This window comes from Heterocephalus glaber, unplaced genomic scaffold (genome assembly GCF_053883595.1).
Source record: "Heterocephalus glaber isolate CG9 unplaced genomic scaffold, H.glaber_assembly_v1.0 deba00001532, whole genome shotgun sequence".
Taxonomy (NCBI): Eukaryota; Metazoa; Chordata; class Mammalia; order Rodentia; family Bathyergidae; genus Heterocephalus; species Heterocephalus glaber.
Genome location: NW_028258330.1, coordinates 26,475,958 through 26,502,861, shown reverse-complemented (window position 1 = coordinate 26,502,861; position 26,904 = coordinate 26,475,958). Strand labels below are relative to the sequence as shown.

The 26,904-nt window shown below is 44.7% G+C and overlaps 2 protein-coding genes across 2 annotated transcripts; one reads left to right on the top strand and one right to left on the bottom strand.

The window, feature by feature from the left end:
* The first annotated feature begins 10,905 nt into the window (after window positions 1-10,905).
* Gdf5 (growth differentiation factor 5) lies at window positions 10,906-15,523 on the top strand. Its single transcript, XM_004867871.3, has 2 exons — window positions 10,906-12,179; window positions 14,079-15,523. Exons 1-2 carry the CDS (start codon window positions 11,567-11,569, stop codon window positions 14,951-14,953), a joined length of 1,488 nt encoding a protein of 495 aa, XP_004867928.1. The 5' UTR covers window positions 10,906-11,566; the 3' UTR covers window positions 14,954-15,523.
* Window positions 14,923-17,581, bottom strand: LOC101702181 (phosphatidylinositol N-acetylglucosaminyltransferase subunit Y-like; the record flags this gene model as incomplete). The annotated part of the gene is made up of 2 exons (XM_021246866.2): window positions 14,923-15,060; window positions 16,618-17,581. A coding segment is annotated over one exon (249 nt), but the record flags the coding sequence as incomplete, so codon positions are not given.
* Window positions 17,582-26,904: the final 9,323 nt, after the last annotated feature.

Below are 26,904 nucleotides of genomic sequence, written 5' to 3'. Positions count from 1 at the left end.
TAAGACCTGTGCAAGAATGTTCCCTGCTACAGTATTTGGAATGAAGAAAAACAACCAAAATATTAAAACACCAAACTTGTGTTTGTTTCTTTGTTTTTAAGACAGGATCACACTATGTAGTTCAGGCTGTCCTTGAACTCACTATGTAACCCAGGCTGGCCTTGAACTCGTAGAGATTCTCCTGCCTTAGTCTCCCAAGTGCTGGGACTACAGTCGCGTGCCACCACTCCTGGCTGCAAATATTTATTGAACATCTATTGTGTTCTATTATTGGATAATAACAATATATCAACAGCAAGCTGGAAAGTATTAAAACAATAAAGTGTTATAACAGGATTTTCTGGAAGAAACTAGGAAGCGGAATTGTTGATGTGGGAAAGTGAGAGGTCCTCTAGACTCAGAGACTACATCAACTTCCAAAAGTCCTGCAGAGTGCCAGGATATTCGGGACATATAAACAATTATTCATACACATCATTTGTTATCTTTGATGTCCAAGAGCCCTATGGGGAGAGACTTAGCCCAGACACAATTAGAGTATTCAGACTTGTCCAGTGAACCAGACTAGAGGGAATCCACCCAACAAGGCTGGGATGAGAGAGGCAATGGATCTGCTGAAAGAAAACCAATCCTAGGCCCCTCCAGGTGAACTGGGCTTCTTCCTTTATTCCTTAAATACACCTCTGGGAATGTGCCTTTTACCTGAAACCACTTGGAGGGGTCCAATATGGATCCTACACCCCAGCTTTGCTCATTATTATTTTTTGTTTTTTTGGTACTGGGGATCGAACTCAGGTCCCTGCGCTTGTGCAGCAGGCGGCGAAACCACTGAGCTAAATCCCTGGCCCCATGCTCCTTATTTTATATTCCTCCTAATCCGTGCCAAAAGGTAGCCTAGATTGCCTTTCTTTTTTTAAATTGACTTTCTTTTTAAAAAATTATATATGTGAAATTTAGAGCTGGGGATTTAGCTCAGTGGTTCTGCCACCTGCCTCACAAGCGCAAGGTCCTGAGTTCAATCCCTGGTTTCAAAAAGAAATTAGCACATTTTCCCTAGTAGCCTAAAATATGCTTTAAATTTTTTTTTTTTGGTACTGGGGATTGAACTTGGGACCTTGTGCCTGCGAGGCAGGCAACAGAACCACTGAGCTAAATCCCTGGCCCTGCTTTAAAATTCTTAAAGCCCTTCTCTATTGCAAAAATGTAGGGCCATCAAGAGAGTGGAGGACAGAGAATTTGTACCACAATATTTCTGGCTGTAAGTCCCCACCCTTCCTAGTGGAAGACTGAAGGGCAACTACCTTTAACTACTCCAGCCAAGTCATTGGGGTAGGGGGCTTCCATGAGGGTTTGAGGTGTTGAACCTCTCACTGTTGCAGTTGGGGAACATGGTGATTGGGATCTGCTTCCTACCTGGGAAACCCATCAACAAGAGATAATACACACCTGCTGACTGCTTTGGTGGCAGACCCAGGAGAGTACAGTAGTGCTCTGTTGGGGTTGGCCTACTGTCCCAGAATTGGTCAGGGAGTATTTTCTGGAGGGTGGATGTGGGCTAAATGAGAGGGTAAGAAAGCCTGCATAGGCCCATCATAAGTCGTGCTCAGCAGGGCTCCTAGAGGGGTAAAGGGAATAAGAAGCTAGACAAAAAAAAAAAGAAGCTAGACAAATGATCACTGGTAATAGTGATGTCTTTTGCTAAGGGAACTATAGGAGAGGAGCCCAGCAGGGAACCTCTGAAGAGATACTAAAAGCACCCCATGTCTTTTTTTTATGACAGACAGAAACGTTGTTAGACATCTGTGAGAGCAAGAAGGCACAGAACCAACTGCAATAGATTTTCTGCATCTTCCTTGCCATTTCAACACCTTGAGTGGCTGAAATGTGCTGAGGATGGCCGAAGGGACAATGAAATTAAAAACCCAACCTTTTCCCTGTGGCTTCAAACTAACAATCTGAAGCAGAGCTGGGGCCGCCAAAAAGTACAGTTTCTTTTAGTAGATTGTAAACAACTTGCTGCTGTCCATCTGTGTCTATCCATTCACCACTAAACACGTATTGACTGAGCAATCATGTGCCAAATCCTGACCCAGACACTGAGGAGAGCCCAAAGAACAATTAATACATAGATTCTTTCTACAGCCTTAGTTCACAGACTCACATGGGAGGCAGGTAAAGAAACAAATATTTCACACACATACAATATGTCCTGTAGAGAGGAGCTGGCTTCACAAGAGCAGACATTGTACTTTGATTGTGAAGGATAAAGGTGTTGAGCAGGCAAAGCAGGAGGGCATTCCAAGCAGTGTGTACACAGTTGCATCCAACGGCATGGGATGCTTGGGAAATGCCAGGGATTTCCTCTGGGACCTCTTCTTGGTAATTCCACCAGTTGCTTGGATTTTGTGATTCTCCTTGCACTGGATAGTTAGACAACAAGACAATCCCCTCTGTCAGCTAGATGTTTTCTCCTTGCTCCTGACCCTGCGTCAGTGGGTCCAGTCCCAGTCCCTTCCCACCAACCCAGGGAGGCTCTGAGTGACCACCAGCCTGACACTTTTTGAGGGAAGTAGTCTCTTTTCAGAGCTTGGCCAATAAATGATGGTTGGTTACAGCTCTCACAGGACCAGTCTTTTCCTCTTAAACATGGGCCCTTAGGGGGCTGGGGATTTAGCTCAGTGGCACTGTGCCTGCCTCGCAACTGCAAGGTCCTAAGTTTGATCCCCAGTATACAAAAGAAAAAAAGGGCCCTTAGTTTTATTCAAACCTGAGAATTTAGCTGCTGCCTCATGTGACAAGCAACTAAGTGCTGAGGTTATGGACAGGAACCAGGCAGAGGAAAAGCAGAAAGAACGCTGAACTTTTGTCAGACATACTGACCTAGGTTTGAATTCTGGGTTTAGCCTTGTGTCCTTTAGCAAACTGCTTCCCCTCTCTGGGATTCCCATTCCTTAGCTGGAAAATAGGGGTAAAAATCCATACCTACTAGGGTTCTTATATGCAAAATGGGAGATGGAATTAGATGGAGGAAGGGAGGAATGGAGGTTTCTGAGCTCAAGAATGACGAGGTTTCCAGGTCTTTAACTGGTTACCACTGAGAAGAGATTGGAGTGGGTAGAAAGAGTGTGATTTTTCTTTTTTAATTCTATAAATTTTGGTAAGAGAGAATAGGGAGGGTGAGTATGATCAAAACACATTATATGCATGTATGAACATGCATAATGAGACCCATTATTTTGTATAATTACAATGAACTAATATCTATAATAATTAAAAGAATGTAAGTGAAAAATATGTGGCTCTTTTGCTCTCACATCCCCACCTGGAACAGACAGAAACACACACAATTTCTAGTCCCGATTGTAGTACTGTACCATACTTGCAGCCTGGCAGGAGGGATTTACCCAAGAGGCTCACTCTAACAAGGTGCAGTTCTCAAGGAGTTCAGCAGGGGGAGTCATTGGGAGCTTGCTTTGAGCAATAGCTGCTCCTGAGGAGTTTGAAGACAGAAACCAGGTGGTTGGAGTGAGCATGACCAGAGGTGGCTGTGCTCTTGCCAGAGCCCTCTAGGCTTCCCCAGGTGAGGACAGCCGAGGCACCACAGATTAAAAGCAGTACAGATGAGGCTGGGGATTTAGCTCAGTGGTTCCGCCGCCTGCCTTGCAAGCGCAAGTTCCCAAGTTCGATCCCTGGTACCAAAAAAAAAGAGAAAGAACAGCACAGGTGGAAGGTTAGGCACTCTGGGCTCAACGCCCAGCCACCCACTGCCTGTCAGCTGGCTGTTCATTCCTCCTTTGCTATGGGAAGACCCACGGATTCAGAGACAGGAGCCTGGGTTCAGTCCTACCTGTGTCATTTCCTACTTATGTGACCTTGTACCTGTCACTTAATTTCTCTGACACTCAATTTTCCCATTTATGAAATGGGGGCAATATTAACAATGCAATTTTTTTAAAAAAGCAATGATATTTGGAGCACCTACTATATGCTAGTCATGGAAAGAAAGATGCTTTACATATGAAAATATGTTTAGTTCTTATAACTGTTCAGTGAAGCATGTATTTGTATTATAATTTTTTGAGTAAAGAAACATTCGTGCCAGGCATGGTGGTACACATCTCCAGCTCTCTGGGGGGGCTGAGGGAAGAGGATAGTAAGTTTGAGTCCAGTCTGGGCAATTTAGTGACTTAGGGAGACCCTGTCTCAAAATTTAAAAATTTTAAAAGGGCTGGGATGTAGCTGTGGTTCAGTGTGGAGCCCCTGAGTTCCATGCCCAGTACCACAAAAATATATAAATAAGATTCAGAGAAATTTTTTTAATGTAAATAATAGTTGACATTTAAATAGTACCGTACATGAGGCACTGTTGTTTGTTTCTTTGGTGAGATGGGGTCTTACCATGTAGTCTGGGCTGGACTTGAACTTGCTGTGTAGCCCAGGCTGGCCTTGAACTAGAGATCCTCCTGCTTCAGTCCCCTCCCTACCCTACTACTGAGACTGAAGATGTGCACCACCACATCCTGCATGAGACACTGTTCTAAGAACTTTATTTACAACCACCCTATGAAGCAGGTTTTTACATTATCATTGAACTGAGGCACAGAGAGATTAAATAACTTAGTTGAGATTACTCAGGTGGTGAATTAGGGAGCCAGAATTTGAAGGGAGGTAGCTCAGCTTTTAGTTATCATGTTACAAGGTATAAAGTGAAAAATGTGATAAATGTTTAAAATTTTATTACAGTAAAGGACATTTTGTCATTAATCCCCCTCAAAATATCCCTCCCTTTCTCTGAGCACATTAATCCCATTGTTCTTGACATTTTCTGAAGTCCTCTTTAGTTGCACTGTCATGGCTGCCTAGAAGTCCTGAATCTATTCAACATCTTTCCCTTTTGTGATCATTTTGACTTTAGAAAAGAACCACAAGTTGCACGGTGTGAGATCCAGTGAATAAAGCGGGGGTGAACATACCATAATGTTTTAGGGTTTTTGTTTGTTTATTTGTTTTGTTCATTGGGGTTGTTTTTATTTTTGTTTTGGGGTTGTTGTTTTTTTTGGTACCAGGGATCAAACTCGGGTCTTTGCGCTTGCATAGCAGGCGGCAAAAGCACTGAGCTAAATCCCTGGCCCATGTTTTTGGTTTTTGAGACAGGGTCTCAATATGTAGCCCAGGCTGGCCTCAAACTTGCAATGATCCTCCTGCCTCAGCCTCCCAAGTGCTGGGATTACAGGTGTGTGCTGCCATGCCCAGTTGAACACCATAGTGTTTTTACAAGTCTGTCTTTCTGTTGGATGCCACTTAGCAGCAGCATTCACCATATTTTTAAAAATCATAACTCATAAAGACACTCATGAAAGAGGATTTCCAGAACTGCTTCAGAAAGTGACAAGAATAGGCTAAGGATGGTGGTGGATGCCTGTGATCCCAGCACTCGGGAGGCTGAGGGAGGAGGATCATTGCAAGTTTGAGGCCAGCCTGGGCCATATAGTGAGTTCAAGGCCAGCCAGGACCACATAGTGAGACCTCATCTCAAAAAACAAAACAAAACAAAAAGAAAGTGACAAGAACAATAGGACAAGTGTGTTGAAAGTGAAGAGAGGATCGTCTGAGGGGGAAGAATGGCAATATGTGTTTTACTGTTGTAAAATTTTTAAATTTAAACATTCACCATACATTTCAATCATTCCTTGTACCTTTCTGCTTGAAATTCTCCACTGGCTTTCCCACTGCACTAAAAATAAATTCAATCCTTTTCATGTCTTGTAAAGGTACACATGATGTACTTTCATCATGATCTGACCTCATCTCCTACCTTTTACCTCTCAGCTCCTACTTCAGCACTCCAAATTCTCTTGGTTCCTCAAGTACGCCCAGCACACTCCTCAGGGCCTTTGCATTCTCTGTCACCTCCACCTCAAATGATCATTCTGTGGACCTTTGCATGGCTCTTTCCCTCACCACACCTGGGTCTCTGCTCAAATGTCACCCTCTCAGGGGGGCATTCCTATCTAAAATAGACACCTCTTCCACCCTGCTTAATTTTTCCACACAGCAGTTAGAATTCTTTGAAATTATTCATTTATCTATCACTTCCACCAGAATGTGACACAGATTTTGATGTCTTGTCCATTGCTATATAGACAGCACCCAATTGCTGAATAATTAAGTAAATAAATGAATGAATACCCAGGTTACTTGACTGGTAAGTGGCAGAGCTGGGACAAAAACCACGTTGTCTCATCCCTGAGCCTGTGCTTTTAGTTTCTGCACTGACTCATGGAGAGATCTCAGAAGATTCAGACAGCAAAATGAATGTGAAAGCTCTTTGAAAATTGCCAAGTGCTTGAAAAAAAAGCAAGATATTATTGTTATTATTCTTTAGTTCATGATTTTCTCATCTAGTAATGTTCTGGCTTACTGACTTTATGAGGATGTTTTGTGGGGTGCCAATGAGATAATGGATGAGAAACATTTATGAAAGTTAAAGGCTTGATATGATGGAAGGGACCGTAAAGATTATTTCCATGCCAGTGGCTTCCCAAGGCTCCTGTCCTGTACCTTAAGTTTGACATTAATGTTGCTGACAGGAGAGGGGGAGGAGGGGGACCCAGGGGACCCAGGGACTGTGTCCCAGTAATTAAACATGTCGGGACTGAAGCTATGCCAGCACCAGCATCTGGTTGCAATTACCAGAGGGGACCGAAGTGATTAGTCACCTTTATAGTTAGAGCCAGGCAGGAACCCAGGCTCCTCCCTGGAGAGGGCCTAATAACGGAGCTCAGAGTCCCTTTCCCTGCTCCCAACCCATTCCTGGGAGCTCCCTGGCCCTCAGACAGTCATGCCTGCCTGAGATTCCTCCATGTCCCCCAAAGTCCTGGCCTATTAGATGAGACCTCGGCTGAAAGACCCTAACATCCCTTGACAACCTGTCACTTATGTTTCTAGATTATGATTCTTGGTATAAAATAAGTTGAAGTAGAAATTACCCTTCCAAAAGTAATTAAACTTTTCTGAACTTCAACTTATTTATCTGTAAAATGAGAATACTAAGAATACCTTCATCACAAGGACTGTTTTGAAGATAAGTAGATATGAATCAATGGAATATGGTCAGTGACAACAAATATTAAACAAATATTTTGTGAGATTTGCTATTTTTGTTGTTGTTGTTTTGTGACAAGGTCTCATTATGTAATTCAGGCTGGCCTTGGGCTCACTATGTAGCCCAGGTTGGCCTCAAACTTGCAATGATCCTCCTGCCTCAGCCTCTCAAGTGCTGGGATTACAGGTGGCCCCACAATGCCTGGCTAATAGAGTAATTTTTATTTATTTTTTATTTTATTTATTTATTTTTTTTGGTACCAGGGATTGAACTCTGGTCCTTGCGCTTGTGAGGCAGACAGCAGAACCACTGAACTAAATCCCCGGCCCAATAGAGTAATTTTTAAAAAGGCAATGGAGCTAAGCGTAGTGGGGCACACCTGTAATTCCAGCACTCGGGAGGCTGAGGCAGGAGGATCACTGCAAGTTTGAGGCCAGTCTGGGCTACACAGTGAGCTCAAGGCCAGCCTGAACTATGTAGAAAGCCCCTGTCTGGAAAAAAAAAAAAAAGCAATGGAAATAATCCCAGGCACTCAGGAGTCTAGGGAGGAGGATTGCAAGTTCAAGCCCAGCCTGGGCAAATTAGCAGGACCTTGTTTCAAAATGAAATTTAAAAGGACTGCAGATATAGGTCAGTGGTAGAACACTTCCTACCTACCTTGTGTGAGAACCTAGGTCCAGTCCCCAGTAACACACACACACACACACACACACACACACACACACACGTAGCAATGGAAGACAAAGGCTACTGTCTGGTTGTCTAGAAACAGTGCTCAAAGATAGTGGCTATTATTAATATTTGCCAGGTTCTAAACTAATGATGTTTTATTGATGATTAATTTCATTGATTCCCCCACAAGAACCTGTTTGAGGTAAGTACTGTCGTGATCCATGGTCAGAGTTTTAGAGAAGTTGGGAGGATTCCTAAGATCACATGATGGGTAAATAGGAAAACCAGGATTCAAAACCAGGTCTGCCTCTAGAGCCCTTGATCTTTATCAAACCATATACAGGGATGTCTCGGTTATTTGACTCATTCAATCCTTCATTTATTTACTAGATGGAGTTTACAGAACGCCTAATTTGTGGCAAGACAGAATCCTTCCCTTTAATTAACCCTAAGTACAGCAGAGAAGGCATGATGTGTCATAAGGATGGCTTTTGGCTTTTGTATACAAGGACCAGTTAGAGGTTCATTGATTCATACAACACATACTGAGCATCTGTTATGTGTTGGGCCCTGTGCCAAGCACTGGGAATAATTGAAAGATAAATATGATATAGTCTAGTTGTAACCTAGTGGGGAGACATATGTACATAGATTATGACAAGTATAAGGAATTAAGTTACAATAAAAATATGAAAAAAAGTATACAGGGTGGGAGAAACTAACCGTGTTGGAGGTGGGGGTGGGGGCAACAAATGAATCAGCTTTGAGCTTCCAGAATGGAAAAGAGCACAGAAAATGTGTGATGGCAATTTGGAAGGAGTGAGCTTTTTCTGGGGGATAAGGAAACAGCAGAGATGGCACAGGAGCCGGCACTTGTAGGCAAGTTTCAGATAGAGGGAGGCTTGGAATAGAGAGATCCTGAGAGCCTAGAAGCCATTTATAAGGGAATTATAGTAGGTCCAGTGGGAGGAGGACAAGGACAGTGACAGAAATGGGATGGAGTGGAGGGAGGAATGGCAGAGAGAACTGGTGGTGGTGGGGAGTCAAAAGGGAAGCCAAGGGCCGGGGATTTAGCTCAGTGGTTTCACCGCCTGCTGTGCAAGCACAAGGACCCAAGTTCAATCCCTGGTACCAAAAAAAAAAAAAAAGGGAAGCCAAGTGTGGAGAACCTGGGGGTTAGTAATGCATTTAGCCCTTCCTTCAAGTACTCTCCAAAGAAAAGCTGGTGATACATAGGTTGTTCGAACTTTGGTGTTTGTGTGTGCGTGTGGGGGTTTGTTTTTGTTTTTGTTTTTTTTGTACAGGGGATTGAACTCAGGACCTTGCACTTACAAGGCAGGCAGCAGAACCACCGAGCTAAATACCCAGCCCTGTGTTTGTTTTTTGATTTTGGTTTCGGTACTGGGGATTGAGCCAGGAAGCATAGAGCTATATTCCCAGCCCTTTTCATTTTATTTTGTTTGTTTGTTTATTTAAAGAAAGGGTCTCAAGTTGCTCAGGCTAGCTTTGAATTTGTGATCCTCCTGTCTCAGCTTCCCAAGTAGCTGAAATTATAGATATGCATGATCATGCATAACCACACCAGTCTTTTGACTTGGAGAGATGAAGCTCTACTGTCTTTTCTGACCTAGAGCACCATATGAAGCTTGGAGTGGCCAAGTCATGTTGCTGGGCTTGAAGACCAGTGACCACGGGATTGTCACCAAGGAGTGAATGGTGGGGCACTTGGATCCCCAGAACTGAGGGGTTTTTGTTTCTTTGGCTTGTTTGTTTGTTGCAGTGCTAGAGATCAAACCCAGGGCTTTGCATATGCTAGGCAAATGCTCTCCCGACTAGGCTACACCCCTATCCCCAGCAGTGAAATTGATACTCTTCATTTGTCAGACATTCATTGACATCTACTCTGTGCTGGGCTATGTCAAGAAACCAACCTTAGCATATGAATGGGATTTGTTAGGTTGCCTCAAAGGATCTCAGATTAAGAAGGAAGGCTGGGAATGTAGCTCGGTGGTGAAGTTTGCCTAATATGTGTGAGGGCCTGGGTTCATTTCCTAGCACTGAAAAAAAAAAAACATTCATGGGCCCGGGGACTTAGTGGTTCCACCGCCTGCCTCAAAAGCCAAGGACCCAAGTTTGATCCCAGGTACCCCCCCCCCCAAAAAAACATTCACGAAGGACCCTACCTAACTACTGCTTTTCTGCTTTTTCCTCTACCATTCCTCTTCCAATGTGGCAAGAGTTGTAGGGAAATGTATGAGAGGAAGTCATTGGCTCCACATGGGAATCAGGGAAGGCTTCCTGGGGGTGGTGGGTTTCCAGCTGAAAGTCTCAGAATGAGGAAGACTTCCTCCAGTCCTGGGAGTGACCGGAGGCTAATCTGCCAAGTGAAGGGAGCAGCTTCCCCCCATCACTCTGTGGTAAGATGCCCAGGGAGAAATGGGGCAAAAGGTCCCAAAAGGAAAAAGGCTTTAGTGCTTCAACAAGGCACTTGAAGAAACCTTTGAGTCCAGTTGGAGCTCAGACTTCTGAGCTACAAAAGCATCCTGTGGGAAATCGCTTTTTCAGCCTCCTGCAGGGGCCGCTGCTGCCTCAGGCTGGGACTTCTGCTTCTGGGCTGAGCCAATCTAAGAAAACTGAGGAGTCTTTGATGGGTTAGTGGCAGCAGGCTCAAGGGTAGCAGTGCTCCCCCCCCCCCAGCCTGGAGGAATCATCTAAGCTCAGCCAATGGCATTTGGGGGAGGGAGGAGTGTAGTGGGCACTGATATTTTTTCTGTCTCTGGGTCACCACAAGTTTATTAAAATAAAAGAAACTGTGGGTAAACGCTGCCATCTGTGCTGCCTCCCCAACACACACACACACACACACACACACACACACACACACACACACACACAAAACAAATCAGGTCTGAGACTAGATGCAGAGATTGAAACTACTTTAAAAACACAAGGACTTCGCTGAAAACCCACACTCCCCGCGCTTCTGTGGTTTCAGATCTCTGAGCTCACTCCTCAGTGTCTCTCTACAGGATGGTGGAGTGGGCCGCTCTGTGAGGTGGAGGTGAAGACCCCTGAATCTGCTCTGGGGACTGGGAGGCCCCCTAAGCCTCAAGGCCCACTGTGGGGCTCAGTGCCAAGAGTCCCCGTGAGCCGTGGCCTCCAAAGGGCAGCGGTGACTTTTTTCACATAAATATATCGCACTTAAATGAACTTAGACAGCATGACATCAGAGAGTAATTAAATTGGTTTGGGTTGGAATTCCATTTCCAATTCCTGAGTTCAGGTTTGTAAAAGATTTTTCTGAGCACCTGCAGGCCGCATGTGTGTGTTTGTGTGTGTGTGTGTGTGTGTGTGTGTGTGTGTGCGCGTGTGAAGTATTTTCACTGGAAAGGATTCAAAACTAGAGGGAAAAAAAATTGGAGCACATAGGCAGCATTACGCCATTCTTCCTTCTTGGAAAAATCTCTCAGCCTTATACAAGCCTCCTTCAAGTCCTCAGTCAGTTGTGTGGGAGAAAGGGGGCGGTAGGCTTTCTCCTTTCAAGAACGAGTTATTTTCAGCTGCTGACTGGAGACAGTGCACGTCTGGATACGGGAGCATTTCCACTATGGGACTGGATACAGACACACGCCAGGCGGACTTCAAGAGTCTCAGACTGAAGAAAAAGCCCTTCCTGCTGCTGCCACTGCTTCTGAAGATCCACTCCTTTCATGGTTTTTCCTGCCAAACCAGAGGCACTTTCGCTGTTGCCGCCGTTCTCTCCGGTGTCATTCATCGGCTGGCCAGAGGATGAGACTCCCCAAACTCCTCACTTTCTTGCTTTGGCATCTGGCTTGGTTGGATCTGCAACTCATCTGCACTGTGTTGGGTGCGCCTGACTTGGGCCAGAGATCCTCGGGGGCCAGGCCAGGACTGGCCAAAGCGGAGGCCAAGGAGAGGCCCCCCGTGGCCCGGAACATCTTTAGGCCAGGTGGTCACAGCTATGGTGGGGGGGCCACCATTGCCAAGGCAAAGGGAGGCATTGGGCAGACACAGGCCAAGAAAAATGAACCCAAAAAGCTGCCCTCTAGATCTGGTGGTCCTGAACCCAAGCCAGGATCCCCTCCTCAGATCAGGCAGGCTGCATCATGGACTGTAACCCCAAAAGGACAGCTTCCTGGGGGCAAGGTACCCCCCAAAGCAGGATCTGTCCCAAGCTCCTTTCTGCTGAAGAAGTCCAGGGAGCCTGGGCCCCCTCGAGAGCCCAAGGAGCCTTTCCGCCCGCCCCCCATCACACCCCACGAGTACATGCTCTCGCTGTACAGGACGCTGTCCGATGCTGACAGAAAGGGAAGCAACAGCAGCGTGAAGTTGGAGGCTGGCCTGGCCAACACCATCACCAGCTTTATTGACAAAGGGCAAGGTGAGGGGGCAGGGTGGCAGGGAGGGACATGTGCATGCACTGAGGGGCTTCCAGAGCTCTGAGACTGCCACACAGGCCAGGGACAGTATGTGCATCCGGCCTGGGGTGGGTGACTGGAACTTATCTCACACAGACAGGTCCAGGCTGCTGGCATGCCAGCCAAGGAGGGCACCTAGGGTTCACTAAGTCCAATTCCTGCAAGGTGCAGAGGGGGCCACTAAAGCCCAGAGAGGAGATAAGACCTGCCAATTGGAGGCAGAATTGGAGACTAGATTCCAAGACTCTTGATTACTGGGGCCATGCTCTGTACCTGTGTGGATTGGCCAAATTTTCCAAGCTCCAGGGTTTTCTGAGTGAAGAGAGAAATGGATCTTTAGGTCACCATGGTTCTGTAACTTTGTCCCCAAGTTAGGGGGCAGAGAAGGCAGGAGAGGTGAAGATAGTAAAGGGGGCAGAAGACTTAGAATCTAACAGTGTGAAAGCCCCTTCCCACCTTGGAGTCTCATTTTTCACCATCTGTATAAATATATAGGGGCTTGACGGGTGCTTTCTGAGAGCCTTTCAAGTGTGAAAACGTTATGTCTTATCTTAAACACAGATCATTTTCATCATTAACCCAGGAGAACACCTGCTCTCCTCCCTTCTCCCTCTGCCCACCTTGTGTTGCTGCCACAGCTCTTCCTCTGGATTTGCTGTGTGATCTCAGCAAGTCCCTCAATTTCTCCGTAGTGTTAAGAGGGACATAGACCACTGGTAGCTAAGGTTCCTTGCAGCTCCTATGCTCTGGTTCTGATCTTGAGGCTTTGGCTGGAAGGGTGGGGGAGGGGCAGAGTGGGCAAGGCTCCTCATTAGAGCTGGTCTGTGGGGGGAATGACACGGGGTGGATGGGGGAGGCACAGAAGCAGCAGGTCTGGCTGAGGTGGGGGAGGTGGCCTGGCTGCCTGCCCAGTCAGGGAAAGCTGTGACCCCTTGGGGGCTCATAAAATAAGTCTTTGTGCCCCCCAGCACTAATGGAGCTTGGGGAGGGGGAGATGGAGAGTTTAAAGGCCTAATTAGTTACCTTCTAGAGCAATATATGAAGGTTCCCCAATGGCAAGTTGGTATTCAGAAAAGAGGGCTTGCTGATTCAGAGATACTACTTACTGATCCCCCTCTTTCTTTCTCTCTCTGTCTCACACACACAACCTTCCTCCATAAACACATAGACTCATACACGTACATATGCACACCCTTCAAATACTCACACAAGTCCAAATATACATACATATAACATGTCACATATATTTTACTTTGCATATTCACAAATGAACTCAGTCACATGCATACACATAAACTGTCATACACTCACACACCTAGTGTGAAATAAGTAAATATATATATACTATCTCTTTTAAGGTATAGTGGAAGCAGTTCAGGATGGGGTATAAAACTCTAAGCTAGAGTTCCAACTCTATTTTTTCCTAGCTAGGTGACTTTGGGCAATTCACCTAGCTTCTTTGAACTTTAGGTTCTTCCTCTGGTAAAAGGATAATTTTAATGCACATTGCAGCTATCTCACAAATGAACTATGAGGTTAGATCACGGATGGGGGAGAGAGACAGTGGGACCAAAGGCAGTTATGGCTCTAATACACATCGATCGTTGTCACAAACACCCCATCACTCAAGTCATCCACAGCCACCCCTACAGATAAACATCCCTACTTTGTCAACTATGTAATAAGCTTCCTCATTTTGAAAAAGGCACTTAGTGGCTTGGGGTGTTGGCCTCTGTAACAGTAGGGAAGAGGTTAAAGAAAACTCTCTTGAGGCAAAGAGAACGAGGCCCTCCCCTGAGGCCTAGAGGTGACTGGCTTTGCTGGTGAGGTTGCAGAAATTGACTTCTGGCTGTTCTCTCTAGATGACCGAGGCCCTGTGGTCAGGAAGCAGAGGTATGTGTTTGACATTAGTGCCCTGGAGAAGGATGGGCTGCTGGGGGCCGAGCTTCGGATCTTGCGGAAGAAGTCCTCAGACACAGCCAAGCCAGTGGACCCTGGTGGCGGGCGGGCTGCCCAGCTGAAGCTGTCCAGCTGCCCTAGCAGCAGGCAGCCGGCAGCTTTGCTGGATGTGCGCTCCGTGCCAGGCCTGGACGGGTCTGGCTGGGAGGTGTTCGACATCTGGAAGCTCTTCCGAAACTTTAAGAATTCGGCCCAGCTGTGCCTGGAGTTGGAGGCCTGGGAACGTGGCCGGGCTGTGGACCTCCGTGGCCTGGGCTTTGACCGGGCTGCCCGGCAAGTCCATGAGAAGGCCCTGTTCCTGGTGTTTGGCCGCACCAAGAAACGGGACCTGTTCTTTAATGAGATTAAGGCCCGCTCTGGCCAGGACGATAAGACTGTGTATGAGTATCTGTTTAGCCAACGGCGGAAACGACGGGCCCCACTGGCCACTCGCCAGGGGAAGCGACCTAGTAAGAACCTCAAGGCCCGCTGTAGTCGGAAGGCCCTGCATGTCAACTTCAAGGACATGGGCTGGGATGACTGGATCATTGCACCTCTTGAATATGAGGCCTTCCACTGTGAAGGGCTATGTGAGTTCCCCTTGCGCTCCCACCTGGAGCCCACAAACCACGCAGTCATCCAGACCCTGATGAACTCTATGGACCCTGAGTCCACACCACCCACCTGCTGTGTGCCCACACGGCTGAGTCCCATCAGCATCCTTTTCATTGACTCTGCCAACAACGTGGTGTATAAGCAGTACGAGGACATGGTTGTGGAGTCTTGTGGCTGCAGGTAGCAGCACTGTCCCTCTGTCTTCTGGGGTAGCACATTTTGAGAGTCCCTCTTCACGCTCTTGGAATCCCAATGAGGTTGGGAAGCTGCAGCCAGAAGTATCTCCACAGCCTGCATGAAAGGGGATTCCAGCAGTCCTGCTCACTCTGAATGTAACTTGGGCTCAAGGTCTCCCTTAATCCACAAGTCTGTCTGAGGAATTCTGTTCTTCTCCTGCTCTGACTGGCAGGGGCAACCTCAGGGGACAGACTCTGAATGAGACTGAGACCCAGAAGACAGTGTTTTCCAATGAGACTCAGCCTGCCATCTCCCTTTACGTGAGCCTCCCTGGCCTCTGGACTCTCCAGGGGATCAGGTGCTATTCTAACCATCTCCAGGGAGAGCCACAGGTGCCACTTCCTCTTTGAATCACCTTTGTGCCTGTGATTTTCTGCCCTTGGGGCAGATGAGATGCTGATTGGGCAGGGGTGGGAGACAGGGGAGTGGGCTTGGGCAGGGGTAAGATGTATGAGGGCGTTAGGCTGTTAGATTAAAATGTACATTGATAACATAAAAAGCAAAACTGTTCCTAAAACTGTGGCAGACTGCTTTATTCCAGGGGACCTATGACCCCCGATTCCTAACCCACAGAGGGAAGGTGGGTTGCCTTATGCATAAGGTCGGGCCCCACCCCCACTCCTGGGAACAGAAGTAGAACGAGGCAGAGTGCAGCTGGGCAGAGCTGGTGCTCACCTCTAACCTCATTCCTGTTCCTTCCAAAAGCCTATTGGTCCTAAAAATTTTTTTTCTTCTCTGCTGGGGCCTGGCAACAGAATTAGAGTTTTACATTCCTTAGCTTGTTGTCTCTAAAACAGATCTTGAAATGAGAGGGATATTGGGGGTTTTGTTTCCTTTAAAATCATCCCTACTTCATTCACCAGCATCTGTCCTGAAACCCCTGCCCTCCATACTCGCAGAATTAACTGGGTACCATTTAAAGGGCCCTTTACTTCTCCACTGCAAAATATGGGCTGCCAGCGATCTTTTCCGTATGGAGGCATCTGCACTTTGCCCTGACATCCTTCTCACAGGACCTTGTCTGTGACCTGGCTGCCCTCCAGCTCCACACCCTCACTGCTCACTCATCACCTTCCACAGCTCCAGAGTCAGAACTGGCGTTCCTTTCTTTTACATTTTGGATGCCATAAGTACATAATTACACATTAGATAAATACACTCCCACTGGCCTCAGACAGACAGGTGCTAGGCACCTGCTGACAATGTTTCTGGCTTGGGGCTTGGCCCAGAGTAAATGTTCACTTCCTTTTGTTGGTAGAATCTTGGGAGAGGTATGGGTCACTAACTTCTGGGAGAGAAACACAGCCCTCTGGTGGGGAAATTTAGGGACCTCAGTCCTCAGCCTGAGGGCTCAGGGCCAGGCTCTACCTGGCTGATGAGAGTCACAGGGAGGACCAGAAGCCCAAGCCTCTGGCTCCCATCCTGGGGGCCTCAAAAATCTTCCCCACCTTTTTGCAGCTGGGCCTTTGATTCCCAAGGCTCCTGGGCAAAGCTGTCTCAATAGTAGGGACTCTTGCCAAGCTATGGGCAGATCTTGTGTCCTTTCTCTCTGCTCTTGAAACTTGGGTTGTCAGGGCCTGAAGCAAGAGCCCAATTCATGGGACAGCCTACCTTTGAGCTGCCTCCTTGGTTTGGAGACCTGTCCCCGAGGGACCAGTTTGAGTCTGGAGCCGAGTTCTCCCTGGCCTGGCTTTGTTGTTTGGCTAGTGGTGACCCTGGGAACTTGAGATAAACAGAGGAGCTACCATGGCAGATAGAGTCCTGGTGTGTATGAGAGGAGAATGAGCTTGCAGGGAGGTGGTGGGAAGCCAATGAGATGGCTACGGGTACAAGGAGAACAGTTTAGAAACTGGGTGCAGGAAACTCAAGGGCAGAGAGATGGGGAATGAAGGGGTCCCAGTTGGTACCGGATGCCACAAGTTCTCATTTCCTGGATTTTGTGTCCCTGGTTTCTTGGGAAGGTCTGACAGAACTGGAGGTTCTCCTTGCCTTAATCCCAGCGGAGCATCATCTGAGCCCTCATCTGAGCCCTGCTCTTCTTCTTCTTTTTGTTTTTCATGATTAGGGGAGTTAATCTCCATCAAGACATTTTATTGAAATGTTTCTCTGATACAGCAGTCAGAATCTTCAAAAAGGGCAGAACAGAAGTACAACCAAAGTTTCTGCAGCTTAAGCCTCTTAGTCCTAAACCTGAATTAAGCAAGGCAAAGCAACTTTCCTCCAAACTAAATGGGTCTCCAGTGGGTCTCCAGTGTGTCCATTGAATTGAGCTTTCAGAGACAGATGCTTGAGACTTAATACATAAGCCATCTTGGCTATGGTTGCCTTAATTATGCCTGAAGAGCTTAATACCCATCCAAGTCCAAAGGTGGAAGAACACATACACTCGTATGGTGATGGGCAAGAGCAGACTGTAAAAGCAAAGGCTGGCTGTGCTAGTCCAGCCCTGTGGGAAGTTTTCCTCCACAGAGGCAGAGTAGAAGAGTCCTGTTAAGGAGGTTAGTGGAATAAGAACACTCACTGTAGGCAGAGAGAAACATTCTCCTTCCTCACTTACTACCCACCACTGTGTTTTAAATTGTATATAGTATTAAGAAAACTTAGTTGTGTGTGTGTGGTTTTTTTTTTTTTTCTTTTTTTTGGTACTGGGGATTGAACTTGGGTCCTTGCACTTGAGAGGCAGGCGGCAAAACCACTGAGCTAAATCCCTGGCCAGTTGTGGTTTTTTTAAAATGATGATTTAGTGCTGCTCTGTTTCTTCTTGCTTCTTATTTTGATGTGTTGTTCTAGCTGTTTATGTTATCATATTAGGAATCCCAACAATGATCAGATAGGCTATTCCCAACTCTTCATTAATTGATTCATTTATTGATGCTTCATATTGGAGCAGCTTTTTTTTTTTTGGTATGGGGGTTGAACTCAGAACCTTGCATTTTCCAAGCAGACACAGTCCCACTGAGCTACATCCCCGGGCCTCGCTCTGGGAGAGTGGGAACACCAGGAATTCCAGCAGCACTGGGTTGAAGGTGCAGGGCGGTTCCTCCACCCTCTAGCTCTGACCTGTGGAGGACCACGAGCCAGTGCCCTGCAGGCACCTCCAGAAGACGCCTGTCCCCTGCAGCACTGAGGCGATCCCGCAGCAAGTCCCCTGCTCTTCCTGCTTGAAGGCCTAGGCTTTGAACAGACAAGCAGTCAATCTGGAGGGACATCTCCTGAGGAGCTTGCTCTCCCTCCCACCCTAACCTGCCCTGGAACTCTCTTCCACAAAGGAGCAACTTAGACTGTGCATCTCCTCCTACTTTCCACTCTAGGGATTCAGTCTATTAATTGCAGGTGGGAGGAGCCCTTCCATCCCAACTTTCAAATCTGTGAAACCACTTTCCTGGGCTCTTCCCTAGCGACAACCTCCAGCCCCAATTATAAGAAGTCCTCAAAAAAAAAAAATTCCTTTGGGCCAGGGATTTAGCTCAGTGGTTCCGCCACCTGCCTCGCAAGCACAAGGACCCCAGTTCAATACCTGGTACCAAAAAACCCCCAAAACAACAACAACAACAACAACAAAAACAAAAAAGAAGTCCTGTAACTGTCCAGTACATTCTTGCCCAAAGAGTTCAGACTTATTTCATGCTTCATCGTTTCCATCCCTGGTCTCCAGTTCTGAAGGACTCACAAAACTGCACAGTTTACACTTCAGTTTGGTCATTTAGAGTTAGAGGTCTTTAGCAAATAAAAATTCCTTGAGCAGGGCTGGGGATTTAGCTTAGAGGTGCTGCTGCCTGCTTCGCAAGTTCAAGGTCCTGAGTTCAATCCCTGGTACCAAAAAATTCCTTGAGCATTGGTTTCCTTATTTATAAGAAGAAAAAAATGGGAGTAAACAATATATCCATTTCATGAAGATAATCGTAAGGATATAAAAGGCACTCAGGATAGTTAGTAGCTGGCACAAAGGTAAACATTATCTGTTATCATTGTTGCGCCTCATACCATCCTAAGAAGCCGGCAGGATGACTATTATCTCCTTGCCACTTTTACAGATAGGAAGCTGATACCCAAAGAGGTGGAGGCAGAGTGGCAACCACAGGTCTCCTGCAGGTCTCCTCACTCTTTGTGCTTGCTCTTCTGGGCCCCTGACTGTACTGAGCCTAGTCTTGGCAAGCAGTTGAATCACCTCCCTGGTCTTGGCTCTTTGGCTTCAGAAGTGCCTCCTTGGGGACATACCATGTTTTTAGTTCCTTGGGAGAAATAGTGGAGCAGAGTTTAGGACAGGGAATATGAGTGGCCCAGAGGGCAGGAGAGAGGGGGCATCTAGTGTTCTGCTCCCCATCTCTTGGTCCTTTCCACATCTCCATGTCCCAAGATCCTAAAAGGAGTCTCAACTTTTCTTGGGCTTGGGACACGTAATAAAGTCAGAATAAAGTCTGACTCCTCTACTAATTCTTCTGATCTGAATGCAGATGTAAGGAAGCATAGTAAGGAAGGATTCGTTGTCACACGTTTTGAAATCAGGCAGACCCGAGTCCACTACTGGTTCCTCTACCTGTTCTCCATCCTGGTCCAGCTATGTAACCTTTGGAAAATTATTTAACCTCTCTGAGCTTCAGTTTTCCTATTTTGAGGAATAACATAAAATTTACTGAGCCTGAGATTCTGGAGAGGGGATATTCATTCATTCCACTATCTTTGATCCAATCATTCATTCATTAATCAATGAATATTTATTGAGGATGTACAATGGGCCAGGTCCTGTGCTGAGTGTTGGGAAAATAACAACCACAATTGTTCATGTTTATCTGGGGATTATCTTGTGCTGGCCATTTGTGCTTAGCACTTTATAGGAATTATCTTATGGTGGCACATGCCTGTAATCCCAGCACTCAAGAGGCTGAGGCAGGAGGATTGCCACAAATTTGAGGCCAACTTGGACTATATAGTGAGTTCAAGGCCAGCCTGAACTACATAGCGAGACCCTGTCTCAAAAAAAAGAAAAAAATCCACGCATAAGAGTAAAGAGACAACCCATAGTGCGGGAAAAAATTTTTGCCAGCTGTTCCTCAGACAAAGGACTAATATCTAGAATACATAAAGGACTGAAAAAAATCAGACTCCCCTCATTTAAAGACTCAATCCAAAAATGGGGATCTGAAATGAATAGATATTTCTCAGAGGAAGAAGTAGAACTGGCAAATAAATATATGAACAAACACTCAACATTGCTGGTCATTTGAGAGATGCAAATTAAAACAACACTGAGATTCCATCTCACTCCAGAAAGAATGGCTATTATCAAGAAATCAGACAATAACAAATGTTGGCAGGGATGTGGAGAAAAAAAGGAACCTTTCTCCACTGTTGGAGGTAGTGTAGACTGGTGCAACCACTGTGGAAATCAGTGTGGAGATTCCTCAAAAAATGAAAACTAGAGGTTACATTCGACCCACCTATTCCCCTTCTTGATATCTTCCTGAAACAATTAAAAGTATCATACCACAGCGATATATGCACATCCATGTTTATAGCAACATGGATTGTAGTACCTAAATCTTGGAAACAGCCCAAATGCCCATCAACCGATGAATATCTTATATATATATGATATATATATATGATATATATATATACATACATACACAATGGAGTACTACTTTTCCATAAAGAAGGATAAGCTTGAAACAGTTCTAGCTAAATGGATGCATCTTTTTTTTTTTTTTGGTACCGGGGATCCAACTCAGGTCCTTGCGCTTGCACAGCAGGCAGCGAAACCACTGAGCTAAATCCCCAGCCCTGGATGCATCTTTTTTTTTGGTATTGGGGATCGATCTCGGGACCTTGCACTGTGAGGCAGACAGTGGAACCACTGAGCTAAATCCTTGGCCTGAGACCATACTCTTAAGTGAAATAAATCTGACACACATGTTTAAATACCACATTGTTTCTATGGTGTGAAAACCAAAAGTGTAAATAAGGACCAAAATGTATAATAGATATCAGGAAATGGGAAGAAAATGTTCAAATGAGAAGGGGAACAAGAAAGGGGGAAGGGAAGGTAAAGAAGGGACAAGGAAAAAAGAGACTAGAAGGAAAAAATGGAAACAAAGCTTTTGTAAATAAGGAGGAGAAGAGGAATTGAAGGGGGGATGGGAAAAAAAGAAGAAACAAGATATATCATGTACTGGTACAAATTCCCTATGATAGATGCTATCATTATGTATATCTAAAATGTATCAATAAATGTTTTCCTTCAAAAAAATCCATACATAAATGGAAGAGAAAATTAAGATTCCAAGGATGTTAGGATAAGATAGATTGAGTCAGAGGAGATGAAATAAAATATGGAAAAAAGTTAAATGATCCACCTAAGGATTCATGAAACCAACTGCATATACAGGATGTGAAAAAAAAAAGTGATTTCACAACTTCAGACTTGAAAGAAATAGTATTGGACCCGAGTTCGATCCCTGGTACTGAAGAAAAAAAAGAAATAGTATTGGAGGTGGCTGTGAACTCAGCGGAGTGAACCAAATATAATATGGCTGCCTAAGTGCTAATACAAGTGTATGCTTCAGGGTTGGGAGTGTAGTTCAGCAGCAGAGCACTTGCCTAGCGGGAGTGAGCTGGGTTTTGTTCCCAGAATTGCAAGCAAAATGAAACAAACAAACAAACAAACAGAAAACCTGTTGGCTTCATCAATAGACATGTAGTGTACAAACCCAAGGAGACTATGATTCTGCTCTGTTCAGTGATTTTCTGTCCTCCTCACCTAAGTCATACTGGGAAGGATGGAGGAGGATGTGATAGGATGATGGTGAGTGGTCTAGAAATGTCTTGTGAGATCCCACTGAAGAAACTAGAGGAAGAGGAGGAGGAAGAGAGGGAGGAGGAGGAAGAGAAGGAGGAGGAGGAAGAAAGCAGCAGCTGCAGTTTAGAGGAAACATGATCATAGCCTTTAGGAACTGAAAGACTAACATGAGTAAAGCAAACATGATCAATATGTATGGTTACAGGGAATAGACCTATGCAGAGGCATATCACCAATTGGGGTCATGCATTGTACAGTTATTGGTACCAGGCACTGTATTAAATGCTTTTGTCCTATTTCATTCATTCCAGTAAATATCCTAGGAGACAGCTGCTGTAATCCCCATTATACACATGAGCTACTATACTGTATTTTTCCATAGGCACATTTCAGATGAATTTAGAGGAGAGCTTTTTATGTCTGAACTAGGTAAAATACCAACTTCTCATTGTGAAAAAGAGCTTGGATAATTACTTGGGAAACAAGAATGGATTGAGCATGTTTTAGGGGAAGAGAAAGTGGCAGTACAGTAGAGGGATGTTGAGGATGATGTGTCACACTGCCTGAGGTCAAATTCCATCCATACCCATGTGACTATGGATAAAGTCACCATATCTTTCTTTTCTCAAATTTTCTCATATGTCATATAGGGATAATAATAGTTCTTATGTCGTGTAGTTGTTACGTACATGTTGGGAGGGTTATATATAATACATATCTTTTGAATAATGTCTGGTTTGTAATAAGCACTCAATAAACCTTACCTACTACTACTATTTATTATTATTATTTTTATTATTATTTGTAGTGCTGGAGGTTGAACCCAGAGCTTTGTTATGGATTATATCTAGATGTTCCCCAAAAGCCTCATTTGGTCATAGGTGGGGCTTTTCAGAGGTGGCTGGATCTAGATGTGTGATGCTGGGATTAAGAGTGTGTGGACTAAATTAGTCCACTGGTTTGTCGTAGTTTCTCAGTGTGGATAATGGGAAGGCCCACCCTGGGTATGAGTGGTACCACCCAAAAGGGGGGTAGCCTGGATGGAATATAAAGGGATAAAAAAAAACTTCTCTGCTACTTTGTTGCTTGGTGTTTGCTGTCTCCTGTCTGCTTGCCACACACAAGTTCTCTGCGACACCCCTCTGCTATGCCACCCTGCCTTGAAGCCAGCCAACTACGGATTGAAGCTTGTACAAACTGAGCTAAATAAACCTTTCCTTGGGCCGGGGATTTAGCTCAGTGGTTCTGGTGCCTGCCTCACAAGCGCAAGGTGCTGAGTTAGATCCCCGGTACCAATAAATAAATAAGTAAATAAATAATTAATTGAAAAACCTTTCCTCCTTTTACTTGGGATGTTGGGTATTTTGTCTCAGCAACAAGAAATGTAACTAGGCAATCTATGAGTATAACCTGAATATCCAAATATATTATGTATATCACGGAGATCCAGGGAACCAATTTTTACTATTGTTCTCTTTTCTCACCATCTCTCCTATGGTATGTTTGCCCTTTGAGGCTCTGGCTACTCAGTTTTCTCTCTTCTCCAAGTCAGCACCTCTCAGAAGTCAAGTGGAAAGCATCAAGTGTCCATACCTAAAGGACTTGGCAGCTCTCAGCTGAAGCCACCCTCTCAAAGTCCATGGAACCAATCACCAATGTGGCATGATTTTAGGGGTATGAGGATGCACCCTCCCCATCTTGTAAACTCACTGTTATTCATTGGTCTATATACCCACAACTCCCACCCAAATTTCTTTTCTTTTCTTTTCTTTTTTTTTTTTTTGGTACCGGGGATCGAACACAGGAACTTGTGCTTTCAAGGCAGGCAGTGGAACCACTGAGCTAAATTCCTGGCCCACCACCCAAATTTCTTTCCACCTTCAGGACCCAGTTAAGTCTCTTGTCCCCCATGAAGCTTTCTTACTACCTTTCTCTATTCTATTCACTCCTCACTTATCTTCTTTCTCTATTTTCCTGTGATTCAGGGTGGGGCACCTTAATCTCAGCATCGCATCCTTAATCCCAGCATCACTCATTCTAATCCAGCCTTCTGAAATTCCTTACCTATGACCACATGAGGATTTGGAGGGACAGCAAGAGAGAAGCCATTACATAGACCAAACAGTATCCTTCAAAATTCTTTAAATATTGTGTTCTCTCTACTCTCAATAAGTTCAACATGACCATTTTTTCCTTCCAATATCAGAATAGTTTCTTTGATTTGGGTTCATACAAGTAGGTGGCTTGTATGTAAGATCTTTAAACAGTAGAATCACACTCAGCCTGGGAGATAGTTGCACACAGTATGAAAGTGGAAGGAACATAGATGAGCTCTAGGAACAGCCAATTTATGCTTCCATCTCAAAAACACATAATCAAATCTACCATTTTAAGCCTTTGAAAGCATACACTTCACCTGTTGACTGTATTCAGATCATTGTGCAACAGATTGGTTTCTGAAAAATAACTTTTTCATCTTACAAAACCAAATCTGTATTCCCTTGAACAATAACTCTCCATTTTCCCTCACCTCCCAGTCCCTGACAATCACTCTTCTACTTTCTGTCTCTATGAGTTTGACTGCCTTCCATAATTGAAGCATACAGAATTTCTCTTTCTTCTTTTTATAATTTCCCCCAAGAAGTTAGTTAAATAGGTACATATGACTTCATTGTATTTGGTGGCTGAACAATACTGCTTTTAAAGGGAGATTATAGTCTAGTTGTACAGAATGTAAAAAAAATTTTTCCATTTAATATGCTACCAGTTGGGCACTGTGGCATGGGCATGTAGTCCCAGCTACTCAAAAGGCTGAGGCAGGAGGACCACTTGAGCCCATAAGTTCAAGGCCAGCCTGGGAAAAATAGTGAGATTCTGTCTCAAAAGAAAAAGACAGGTGGAGTGGTACATGCCTATTTTCCCAGCTACTCAGGAGGCTGAGCTAGCAAGATGGCAAATTCAAGGTTAGCTTGGGCAATTTAGTGAGACCTTGTCTCAAGATAAAAATAAAAAGGGCTGATGATGTAGCTCAGTGGTTGAGAGCCTGCCCAGCATGTTTGAGGACCTGGGTTCAATTTCTCATACTGCCCCCTATAAATGCTATCCATGGGCTTAGTGTGTAGTGTGGTGGTAGAGCACTTGTCTAGCATGCAGAAACCCTGGGTTCCATCTCCAGCTATGCAAACAACAAGAACAAAAACCCTACAACCAACAAAATGATACTTTTTTTAAGAGAACAAACATGTACATGCGCATGATGAATTTTTAAAAGACCTGGAAGAAAAATCAATTTTAAAAAGGCTGGAAGGAACTGGGATTCAAAGTGGTAGTAAAAAGCACCTGTAATTTGAAATGTGCTAACTTTTAGAAAAGAGAATGTAACCACATAATACTTATTAATTTAAAATTAACAAATTAACCTGTAATCCCAGTACTCTAGGAATCTGAGGCAAGAAGATTGTGACTTCAAGCCTAGTCTGGGCAACTTAGAAAGTTAGTGAGACTCTGTCTCAAAATACAAAACAAAAAAAGGGCTGGAGATTTAGCTTAGTGTAAAAGCTCTGGGTTCAATTCCCAATACAGAAAAAATAAAATTAAAAAGCAAAGGAGAAGTAAAAAGGACTAAGGTGTGATATGTATATGTACCAACTCTCCACAATGAATGCATTCAATATGTATTGCAAATGTACTGACAAAAAAATGAAAAAGGGAAGTGTCCAACTTTAGCTAGGTTCTCAATTTTTCCCTGGGCCCTCTTCTTTCATTCTCTATTAAACTGTAAACTTTCTTCTGTCTTCTAAAGTATGCCACATAACATTGGCATTTCTCTAAATAGAACCACTCCTCTCTTCACAGAGAAAATAGGTCATCTGCAAGGAAATTGCATGTCAATCTTTTCTTGTCGCCAACATTTTAATCCATTATCTCGTGTGGATTGCTGACTTGGACTTATTTGCATACGCTGCATTTGAGTGTGGCCCCCAATTTTCTTTTTCTTTTCTTTTTTTTTTTTTTTAATACCAGGGATTAAACTCAGGACCTTGCACTTGTGAGGCAGGTGGTGGAACCATTGAGCTAAATCCCCGGCCCTGTGCCCCAAAATTTTGCGTGTTGGAAGTTTGGTCCCCAGGGTGACATTACTGGGAGGTGATATGGAATCTTTTAAAAGGTGGGGTTTAGTGGAAGATCCTTGGGTCAATAGAGGGTGCCACTGTTGGGAAGAGATTAAGTTAGTTCTCACAAGACTGTTATTAAAAAGCTTGAACCTGGCTCCACTTCGCTCTGACTTCCTTTTGGCAACATGATTGCTGCCACCCACACATGCTCCTTGTATATGCTATCATCACTGTCATCTGTCATAATGTGACACAACCAAGTAAGCCCTCACTAGAAGTGAGTCAATTCCAGTGCCATGCCTTGCAGTCCCAAAACTGTGAGATAAACCTTCTTTCTTTGCAAAGTTAAAATACCTCAGGTATTTTATTACAGCAATGAAAAACTAAGATGGTATAGTTTTTGTGTCACATTTGCCTCTTAAATTTAACTAGAATATTTCTCTTATCTGTTTTAATGTGATAAAATTTGTCCTAATTTATGTGCAGAGCCCTGCACCATTGGTTTCCAATATGCACATATAAGCTACCCAACTATGTGTGTAATGTCTTCACTTAGGCTTGTAAAAGCTTTCAAATGGAATATTAATGAGGGATATTTTTATATTCTATATAAAAACAACAACAAGCCAGCCATGGTGGTACATGGCTATAATCTCTGGCTACTGGCTTCTACAATAAATGGTGATGGAACAACTGGTATCTACATGTATATGTATAAATGTCACCTTCACACCATATACAAAAGTCAATTCAAAATGTGTTAAAGCTGGGTGTGGTGGTGCACATTGTAATCTCAGCACTCTGGAGGCTGAGGTAGGAGGATCACCACGAATGCGAGGCCAGCCTGGGGTACATAGTGAGCTCAAGGCCAGCCTGGACTGCACAGTGAGACAAAAAATAAAATGTATTAAAGGGGCTGGGGATTTAGCTCAGTGGTTCCACCACCTGCCTTGCAAGCGCAAGGTCCTGAGTTCAATCTCCGTTACC